This window comes from Juglans microcarpa x Juglans regia, chromosome 7S (assembly GCF_004785595.1).
Source record: "Juglans microcarpa x Juglans regia isolate MS1-56 chromosome 7S, Jm3101_v1.0, whole genome shotgun sequence".
Lineage (NCBI taxonomy): Eukaryota > Viridiplantae > Streptophyta > Magnoliopsida > Fagales > Juglandaceae > Juglans > Juglans microcarpa x Juglans regia.
In genome coordinates, this window is record NC_054607.1 from 10411550 (window position 1) to 10422983 (window position 11434).

General features: G+C 33.8%; 1 protein-coding gene across 1 annotated transcript; it reads right to left on the reverse strand.

Annotated features, from left to right (window-relative positions):
- Positions 1 to 358: 358 nt before the first annotated feature.
- Positions 359 to 4412, reverse strand: LOC121240357 (very-long-chain 3-oxoacyl-CoA reductase 1-like). Its single transcript, XM_041137778.1, has 3 exons — positions 3645 to 4412; positions 2010 to 2079; positions 359 to 815 (listed from the first exon to the last, which is right to left on the reverse strand). Exons 1-3 carry the CDS (start codon positions 4283 to 4285, stop codon positions 552 to 554), a joined length of 975 nt encoding a protein of 324 aa, XP_040993712.1. The 5' UTR covers positions 4286 to 4412; the 3' UTR covers positions 359 to 551.
- Between the last annotated feature and the right edge of the window lie 7022 nt (positions 4413 to 11434).

An 11434-nucleotide genomic window follows, 5' to 3' on the forward strand; every position in this document is an offset into this window, starting at 1 on the left:
TCTACTGGAATGTGTGACGTTTGAGCTGAAATGTCAACGACAACTCGTACAGTCGATTGACTGTCTGATATGAGAATAAATAGATTAAAAAATGGATGTAACTAGTGTGTAAAGAACCTTACTTGTCAATGCTAAAAGACTGCTAATTAAACTAGACGTGATGTGCTATACAAATAGCAAAGTGGAAGGAACACGACTTCTAACAAAACGATAGAGCACAGACACAAACGATTCTATAAGAGATAGCAGGGTTAGGTATTCTCCGATACAATATAGAAAACTATATATTCAAGTGTGCAGGAAATGCCCTATTTATAATTGAATAGGCATGTGGTATATAAAGAAATTCTAGCTAGGTATAAATACAAATTCAATCAAAGCTTAATGGCAACATATTTTTTCCTAAGAATATTTTATAAAATGGCAATATTCTTCATTAAATACACGAAATCATGGAAATATACTGGTAGGAAATATTCGTAGATAACTAACATACAATATATATAGTGCTTCCTGATCATCAAACAACAACTCCATTGCCCAGAATATTCTCAGTGGATGACACTCGAAACCTTGTACTTCTCCATTCTTCTTTTGCGCATTTTAAGGAATAACTTGAACAGGTACCAATTTAATAATGCATCTGGCAATCTTTGTATTAAGAACCACTGTACAGAATGCAACCAGTATGGTGTGCAAATATGTTCATAACCGATGCATCGGATGCTTGCTTTGCTGTACATTTCTGGTGAGGGAGTGAATAAAGAAGCTGTGTTGAAACCTCTTATCATCTTTGTTGCCACAAATAGTGGAACCTACATGCAATATATACATATATTATATGATCATAAGAAGATCATGAAACGGTTGGTTAATTAATTAAACCGCATATATATATATATATATATATATATTATCTAAGTAAGAAGACATTTCTTTGTCACGCTAATATCTTCATTTTTAAATAATTCAAGTTAAAAATAAAAATAAAAAATACCAATATGAAAAAAAGAGCATAAGGTTATATATGACAAAATGGGGAACCACACAATGTCTCCTATGTCTCCCATCTCTCTGATAATCGTTAGAAAATTGAAATTATGTAAATATTTCAATAGCATCGAATGTTACGATGAAGTATCACCCAATCCATATTTCGAGAGTACTTAATTATTAATATCTTTTAAGAGTGAAACTTATAATTTGTTTGTTAGTTGGGGAAACTTATACATCAGGAGTCTATGTCTATTTTGGAAAACTTGATCCATGAGATTAGGAGAATATTACTAAGATTTCCAAAAGTTACAGTCCAGCATAGAGGCCACATGGTCAATGTTGTTGCTCATTGTTTGGCAAGACATTCATGACATATTGATGATCTAGTGATTTGGTGGGACTCTTTCCCAAAAATTGTTTCACAAGTCATTTGGCATGATGCAATGATGTAATCTCTTTTTTTTTTTTTTTTTTTTTCTGATGAATAAAACAATATGCATTGTTTATAATATATATATGTATATATATATATTTATATATATATATATATTAAGTGACTTTTGTAATTATTAGGAGATTTATGTTATCTTCCTCCTTTTAATTTCCTCATAAATTCCCAAATTTTATATTCAATTAGTTGAGAATAATAAATAGAAACATGCATTTTATAGTCTTATGAGATAGCTTCTGTGATAGTACTTGAGATCAATTACTAGAGACATGCATGTCTCGAAACTAGATCCGTCTCATTTATAATTATTTTCTCCAGCAATTTCTATTAAGTTATAAAATATTTCACAATTGTTATTTTATAAATAAGTAATGTTAAATATAGTCATAGATTTTGTAAACGTAATGAATTTTTTAAAAAATTAATAAATTTTATTATTAAAAAATTAATTTTTTTTTTTATAAATTTATATTTATTATTATTTTTTTAAAAAAAAGTGCACAATATGACTCAAAATATTATTTTTCTTTGTAAATAAAAAAGGAACGTAGGAATATAGAACCTGGCACTGAACATCTATTCCGTGTTCCTCGTATTCCAAACTGATGCATCTCGAGAACATCGCCAGATACCTGCGACATGGTCAAGATCATTAGTGATGGCAGAGAATCTCCAACTAATTGGGACCAAAACATCTTAGAGCCGACGGTACTCTCTCTCCATTAAAAAATCCATGTAATTTTGGAAGCTGAATAAGTGAAATTAGCTATGTTAGAGGTTTAGGGTGTGTTTGGTTACCAAACTCACCTCAACTCATCTCAACTCATCATTACAATTTTTTTAAATCTCAACACAAAATATAATAAACAATTCAATTTTTTTAAATTTCAAAATAATAATAATATTAAAAAATAATATTCTAACAATATTTTATCATCACAACTCAACTCACTTCAACATCCAAACACACCCTTACAGTTCAGCTCTCAAATGAGTTTTTCTAAGATAATCTTAGAAAGTGATAGTCTAATATTAGTGGAGGCCTTACAAATAGAAGGGGGTCATTATCAGTGTTAAGAAACCTCATTTATGAGGTGAAGAGAATGTTTCATCAATTTCAAGAGTTTATGGTGCAACATTGTTTCACGCATGGGAAATCAAGTGGTTCATTTTTTAGCAAGACATGCTTGGAGAGTACAAGATGTGGAAATGTGGATGCATTACATTCCTTCTTTTATTGCTCAACATGTTTGGTTGGACAACTCTCATGTGTAATTCAAAGTTATTATATGAATGAATGAAGTTTTTGATAAAAAAAAAAAAAAAAAAAAAAAAAAAAAAAGATTTGATAGAAATCATTTCATTTCATCTCATTATATCTTCTCTTAATATTCAAATATCATAAATATACAATATCATAAATATACATATTTTTTAATTATAAATATTTAATTTTTTATTTAATCATTACTTAATTATTATAACTTTATCAAACTTTCAAACAAACACAATAAACAAATTAACTTTTTCTAATTCCAAAATAAAAATTATATTAAAAAATTATACTCTAACAATATTTTAACTTTATAATATTTGTATTCAATTTTTTTTCTATTTTTTTCTAAAACCAGCCCATAAAACATTTTAACTCAAATCATTTCTATCTCATGATCTCATCTCAACTCAAATATTTCACTACTATTCACAAACTATCTCAACTCATCTTTTCTGAACTTACTATCAAACTAGGAAGAAAGGCTGAACAAAGAAGGAATGATGGTGCAGAAAACAAGAGTAGTAAAGATTTATTCAGAAATACACACAAATTCTAAAAGTTTTTACAATTTTATTTTTAAATATATTTCAAACACAAAATACTTTTTAATTTTAAAATTTTAATTTTTTTATTTAATCATTATCTAATCATTATTTAAACACAAAAACTAATACAACTTTTATAAATTTTAAAGCAAAATGGAAAAACCAACTTCAAAACAAGAATAATATTAACAAAAATATTCAAATAATTTCTGGCGTTTTTAATATTTTTATCCAACTTTTTTATCTGTTTTTTCAAAACATAATAAAATATTTTCATTCAAATCATTTTACTAAAAATTATAAGATATTTCAAATATCCCAATATATGGCCTTAAAAAAACAGAAAAATGATGTACAAAAACCAGATGAAACTTACGCTTTTGAGGAAGCATAAAGAGTGCATAAAGGGAAAGCAGGAACGGCCATGGAGGAACCAGAACCAATGTTGACAATGGCTCCTTTCTTCTTCTGCAGCATGCCCGGAAGCACAGCTCTCGTCACCCAAGTTGCAGCATCCATATTAACCCTCATAAAGCTCTCCAAAACCTCAGACTCAACCTCATGAATAAACATCGGATACGGAGGTCCCATCCCAGCATTATTTATCAAAATTCCAACATCTAATCCTTTAATCCCTTCCTCCACCATGTTTGATATCTCTTCCCCACTAAATTTTGCCAAGTCTATAACAATATCTTTCACGTCTACTTTTCTTGCAAACCTCTCCCTTATTTCATTCGACGTAGCTTCGAGTTTTGAAGGGTTGCGACCAACTAAGACTAGGTTAATGCCCTTTGAAGCTAACTCAAAGGCAAGGGCTTTGCCGATTCCATCGGTGGAACCAGTTACGAGAGCCCAAGAGCCATACTCGTTGAGATTCTTTGCAGGCCTGAAGAACGAAACCCAGACCCATTTCAGAAATCGGGTGACGGTTTTGCAGAGAGAGATGAAGCCTAAAAAACATGCCACTATCAGGATGAAATCTTCAAACTCCATTGCTGATCGACTGAAGATCATAGCGAAGGTCTCTTAATTTATAAAGTGCATGAGGATTGAAGTGAATTAATGATGGCAAGCTTGTTGGTTGGTTCCCACGTTTCTCGCGTTTACTAAAGGTAGCCCGGAATTATGGAAGGGAACAAGGACCTCTGTAACGTACACAGGTCCACACCTATTCTCACATCATTATAAATAAGTATGACAATACATGGAGGTTGGGAGTAGGTAGGTCAGTAGGTCCCCAATGAATACGACAGCTAAAAGCCCTGGCATGGGATATGATAATGGACTATGTTCTGAGTGTAATCACTTTATTGACAAGGTTGTTTATGCTCTGCTTGGCTTTCAGTAAAATGCACAACTTTGTCACGAGGGTAATCATGGCCTATATTTTGAGTGCAGTCACTTTAGTGACAAAATCATGATTTATGTTCTATTTTACTAACTGCAAATATGAATAACCCTGCCACAGAGGTAAGCATAGTTTTTGTTTATGCTTCTGATGCTATTTCAATTATGCTTGTGGATAAATTCTTATTATTGAAATAAAATGTTTCTAAAAATATCATTGCTATTTTTTTGAACTACTTGTTTCAGCATTCTGTAACTAGTTCATGTTTACATCACTAGTATAGGTTCGCTGCTTACTGAGTCGGTGGACTCACCCCTTTATCTCCACTATTTTTTTTAGACGAATTTGATGGTTATGAAAGTTGGAGTAGATGGCACGTGAAAGGACTATAAGAGAAATGTGAGATAAGGGTAAGATGGCAATAGTCGATTTGTTTGAGTTAAGAGAAATTTTGCCAATGTTTAGTTTATTTTACTTGGAAGAACTTTTTAGACATTTGATTTTGGAGGAATTTTTTTATTTATTTAAGTTTTGAGAAATGATATTTGCAATCCTGGAGTATGCATTCCCTGTGTACTCCCTTTGAAAAAAATGGATAAATCTAGAATTCACATGAAAAAATCATTTTTTTAATGGTGGTTCCCATTTTTTTCCAAAGGAATACATGGGGACTGAACACTTCAGGATTGTAGCATTATGGTTTGGATAGTAAGTTGAAATGAGATGAGTTGAGATGAAAGTTTAAAATTGAATAAAATATTGTTAGAATATTATTTTTTAATATTATTTTTGTTTTGGAATTTGAGAAAGTTTTAATGATTAGATGAGATCAATTGAGATCAATTGTGAAACCAAACGGGGCCTCCGTTTGGGTAGTGGAGTGTTATTCATTATTTTCTTATTAATTTTTAGCCACTTCTCACTATTTTTTACTACTATTCAATATTTTATTATTACTTTTTTACTACCAGTTATAGATCACAGGTTAAATAATTTACCACAAGGTAATGATTAGATGAGACGAGTTTATTATATTTTTATTATTGTAGATTTTAGGTTAAATAATTCACCCCAAGGTATGGGGCGTGACATCACGTGTCTTGCAACCTATAAATTGTAACTTTGTAATCAATGATAAAATAGGGCATTTTATCTGATAAAATTGTAACGTGCCAATTATCATGATTTATCTTAATCATGAAAGTGGTGACTTCTAACTGGTATGGAGTATATTGATTTGGTCCATATTGATTTATTGTTATGAAAAATACTATCAATTGAATTATAAATTTACTATTTCTAATAGAAGTTGATTCAAGGCTTGTTTAGATATTCTCAAAATTTCTCTCCTAAACATCACTCAAATACAAAAGAATTTTCAATTTTAAATATTTAATATTTTTATCTAATCATTACCTAATTATTATCTATGCAAAATTCAATACAACTTTCTCAAACTTCCAAACAAAATCTAGAAAATAATACAGTTTTTTCAAATATCAAAACAAAAATAATATTAAAAAGCTATATTAAAACAATTTCTTAATTTTATAATATTTTTATCTAAATTTTTTTCTTTCATTTTCCAAAATTGATTGAATAAAATATTTTAACTTAAATCATTTCACTATTATTTACAAACTAATTTGTTACCATTTACATGATTCTTAGATAACCTAAGTGTCCAAACGAGCTCTTTATGCGCACATGACACTTACATACTTAATGAGCACTCTTAGCATCAAGATACAATACTCTAAAAATGATTCCCCCAACATGCAACTGCTCGACAAGTTTGTTTATTTCCTAAATCCAGATTTTATTATTAAGAAAATTGTATACTTAGGTGTGTTTGTTCAATCACCAATGTATAGGAAATGTCTATTTATAGTTGAATAGGCATGTAGTAAATAAGAAAATACAACCAAGGCATAAATACAAATACAATCAAGGTTTAGAGGCAAAATATTATGTCCTGAGAATATTCTTTAATATGGCAATATTCTAAAATACATCAAATCATGAAAAAATTCGAAGATATACTAAGAAATATCCCTAGATATACTAACATGAAAATATCCCAAGATATACTAGAAAATATTCCTAGAATACTAACATCCCCCTCAAATTTGAGGTGGCAAAGTCAACTAGAGTTTGGAAACAAGATCATCCAACCAATCAAGAGGAGAGGATGGGATTTCGTGAACATGTCAGCAAGATTTTCTTAGGAGGGGACAAAATGTAAGTGAAGGAGGACTATTGAAGATGATGGCATACAAAGTGACAATCAATTTTAAATGTGTTTAGTATGTTCATGAAACACATCGATGTGAGCTATTTGCATGGCACTCTGATTACCACAATGTACACAAGGGCTAATGATCAGCTGGGGAGCCCCCTATCTGTCAAAAGCCATTGTCACTATAAAAGTTCAGATGTCATGTCTGCGAGTGCACAATATTTAGTCTCGATGCTGGAACTACTATGAGATGTTAGTTACAGTAACAATGAGGTATATGAGACTACCAACTAGCTATAGATATAGTGTCACATTGAGGAGTAGGGTATCATCTGTAGCTAAAAGCCCATCATTATACTCATGAGGACTACTTACTCTTTTACTATATGTCAACCTGGCTTTCGAAAGCAAGTTAGAAGCATATTTTTCCTTAATCAAATAATAGTCATCTGTATTGGAAGTAACCTCAAGACCAAGAAACTAATTAAGATGTCCCTAATCCTTCATTTCAAAATTTTGATTGAGAAAATCTTGAAGATGTTAAATAGCAACAATGTCATTACCAATAATAATCATATCATCAACATATAGAAGAAGAAAGATAGTACTAATCCCAATAGTACGAAGAAAAAGTGTAGAGTCGTAGCAACTTGGAACAAAGCCTTGTTGAGAAACTATATATGGAGATTTGTCAAACCAAGCATAAAGAGCCTGCTTGAGTCCATAAAAGGCCCGCCAAAGATGACAAACTTTGGGGGGAGGGTAGGGTGCACAAAGTCAGGTGGTGGCCGCATGTAGACTTTCTCAATAAGATCACCACAAAGGAATGCATTTTTAACATTCATTTGAAAAAGTTCCAATCTCATATAACAGCCACTAGAAGCAAGGATATAATAAAGATAAGTCGTGCAACAAGAGCAAAAGTTTCCTCATAGTCAATAACGTCGTAACGACCCGACCCAATATTTCTAAGGTTGGAATATAGATAATCTTATTGGGCCTAAATTAGGTTTAATGGGCCAATGTTATCAAATGTTGATGGGCTATTATTTATTTAGGTTGGTGTCATGTTGAGCCTAAATTAGACAATATATTATTTATTTATTTATTTAATTTTAAAATACTATCAAAAATATTTTATTTTAACATATATTACTATTATGAATTTTATCAAATTCTATTATTAATGTGTAATTTTAATTGAGGTTATTGTTATTATTTTTATTATCCATTAATAATAGAATGAATGTAGTGGAATAAACCCGCTTCACGTTCTTCCTCTTCATGGATCACAGTCATGCACGTTATCAAATTGTAACCGACGACATTGAACGCATAGAAGCCCTTTTATATTTATTTGCAACAAACCACCTCCTCTGGAATCAAAGCAAGCCTCCCACGTCCAAACCGAGAGCCTCTGTTTTTCAATACTAAAGTAGAGCTCATGCTGCCCTAAAAAACACCACTGTGAGCCACTGGTTCATGTTGAAACCACAGTAGTCGCTTCAACTGTCCAGAACATGCACAACCATGCATGCCATTGTGAAGAGAGTTCCACCACTGTGACCTCACCTCGCACCACCAGCTGAAGCACCACGTCGTTGCATCAACAGAACCCATGCACAACAATTCGCGTTAGGAAGCCATGAAGTTGAAGCTCCGATAGCAACCACCCAATGCACGGAATCAACAGCCAACATTGCCCCACCACCCTTGGCCAAGGCACGTCGCAGTAGCCACAGACGTGAAGCCTAAAGCCGAGTTTAGCAAGCCGACATCGCAGTCCCTCTCTTCCACCATAAGTCAACGTTGTCCAGTCGTCACGAGTCTTCGAATAGCCTAGAAAGTGTTGCCGATTCACTCTCCGCCACCCTCATGCCGCTGCAAGATCCTCGACCATGCATGTGGAAAGCCCAGTAGTGTCATCGTGGTATCTCCATCGTGCCCTACCCTCTTCTGCACGATGTTAGAGGTCCTCGATTGCTCTCGGCAAGCATTGCCGCATAACCTCTTGAGTGATTGTCTGCTTCCCAAGTTAAAGTTGCTTTTAGGTTTCAGTTTGCTACATACAAATGTTAATAAGATTACAAAGATGCCCTTAAAACCATTGCAGCAAAGCTCCTTCTGTAAAGTCTCCTTAAGGATTTTGTGTAACTACGTTACTGCCCTCTAATAGTTAAGTGGGTTGAATTCATTTGGGCTTGGACTCATGTGGGCTTATTTTTTATTTGAAGTTGGGTTGGGCTTAATATTTTAAGTTGAGTTTAATTTTACTAAATAAATATGCTAGTCCAAAAACTTTATTTTTAAAGAAAATATTTATGGATTTTTAAATTAAATTACTAAGCATTAAATTATGAGTAAAATATAATAATAGTTTACTATAATCTTAATATTAAATATGATTAAGTCTATTTTTATTAATAAAATGTTTCCACCAATTATTTTTTAAAACTTAGATACAAAATACATATATATATATTTAAATTATATTTGAAAGATTAGATATCATATTAGTATTTAAATTTCAGCAGCAATAATAAGTGTTTAATTTTATTTTGAATGCTTTAATCTGATTAAGTCTATTTTATTAAATGAAATTATATTGTTTACTTTGATAGATGTTGAAGATTGAATATTTATGTTCATTATAAGAAAGTAAGCCTATTTTTAAGAGAGAATTAAGAGATTCTTAAAACTTAAACTACTCTCTGCAGTAAATCACGTGGGTGTGACATGGTAGGCGATTTTATTTTCTTTGCTAGGGTTTTGGCATGTTGGAGTGGGGGCATTGTTGCGCCTCATGGCCCTGCCATGTGGCCCTCTGGTGGCTGCCGGAGGGGTGAGTCTTGTTTGGGGGGCGGGGGGTAAGGGAGACGGGTCAGGAGATGGATCTGGTGAGGATGGGGGTGGAAAAGGAGTGGGTTTTGCATAGGGTGGTGGACATACTTTCACTCAGGCCCTTCAACGACCCTTGCGGAATGCGAAATTCAAGTTGCCTCTGAGTAAACTTGAACTGATTAATGGGGTTTTGGGATTCGTTTTCTTAGATGTAGAAATGGATAGGGCGGCTGAGGAACTGAAGTTTGCTTTGGTACTGAAGATTGTGTCGAAAAGGCCTTCCATTGATGTGTTGCGGCTTCAGATTATAAAGACTTGGGGCTTTACAGAGGTACCAATGATTAGTTTTATGGATGAGGTTCATGTGTTATTGCATTTGGCTAATGAGAAGAACTACCTGCATGCTTGGATGAGGGAAGGAAGAATGGTTGCAGGTTGCCAATTTCAGTTGTTTAATTGGTCGGCGGAGTTTGATGTAAACAAGGAATCGTCTATTGCGCCACAGTGGATATTTTTGCCAGGCTTTCTGGTGCATTTATACCGTATGGACCGTCTGCAAAGTTTGGTTCTCGATTTGGCAAATTTCTTGTATATGATAATGCAACGTTATATAGAACTCAGGCTACAGGGGCACGAATCTGTGTGGAAGTGGATCTCCAAGATGAACCGGTAGATGGTTTTCCAATATTAGTTGGGCAAAAATAGATTTGGCAGACAGTTAGGTACGAGAAGAGGGACTTTTACTGTCAGAATTGTTTTCGGCAAGGGCATACGACGGTTGTGTGCCGATCTGGGGAAACATACTAGCCAACACTAGTAAAAAGGATGAGATGCGAGGACTAGGAAAGGATTGTGTGGATAATGTTTGGAAGAAAGTGGGGCGGAAGGAGCCAGTTGTGAATTCGTTCAATGACAAAAGACAAGGTGTGAGTGAAACAGAGGATGTTATGGAAGAGGGGCAGAGAAAGGGTGCAATAATGCATGAGGGGGTGGGAAATGAGGGGAGTGAGGGGGAAGAGGAAGCCGTTCAAGTAGAGGAATGGGAGATAGCACCACATGAGGTTGTGGTGGTGAGTGGTGAACATAGCAAGAAGGTGGTGGAGAAGATGTAGCTGCCAATCTGCCTCGAGGACCCAATAATGCCATTTGAATTCAAGAAGGGGCCTACTAAAATGGCAACTACTGAAGCACAGAATAAGAGTTTGGTATAAATTGGTAGTGCCATAGAATCAGAAAGTGATGAAGAGGACATAGAGGAAGTGTGGTGTGATGAAGATATCAGAACTACATGTGATGAGTCTTTGTTGAGCATGAAAGAGAATGGAGAGGTCAGTTTGAATCAACCCATAGAGGGGCAGCGGGGCTCTAGTCAGGGGAAGGTGTCGCTGGGTTATTCATCTAAGTGGGAAGTAGATGAAGTTTCGTTGTTAAGGGGCAAAGAAAAATTGTATGAATCGGATACGGAGCAACATTCGGCATCCAAAAAGAATATGGAGGAAAAAGCACTGAGGAAGTCTCAGAGGGTTCATACCCGTTCTCATAAGTTGGATTTATGATTGATACAATTTTTTTCTAGAACATTAGGGGGTTGGACAGGTCTAGAGGAAGGTTGAAAAAAATAATTAAGAAGTTTCAAGTGGATATGGTTGCTATATCTGAGTCGTTTGCTGCTGAGGGTCGTATGGCAACACTGGGTTCTTTTTTGAGTTTCTACCATTTTCTTTCTAATGAAAGT

What these genes read in the sequence shown, in the direction of transcription:
- LOC121240357 (XM_041137778.1), bottom strand. Translation starts at nt 4,285, where the DNA reads ATGATCTTCAGTCGATCAGCAATGGAGTTTGAAGATTTCATCCTGATA. An exon ending in CTTTATGCTTCCTCAAAAGC is followed by an intron (nt 2,080 to 3,644) that starts GTAAGTTTCATC and finishes ACCATGTCGCAG; the next exon opens with GTATCTGGCGATGTTCTCGA. An exon ending in GAATAGATGTTCAGTGCCAG is followed by an intron (nt 816 to 2,009) that starts GTTCTATATTCC and finishes TATTGCATGTAG; the next exon opens with GTTCCACTATTTGTGGCAAC.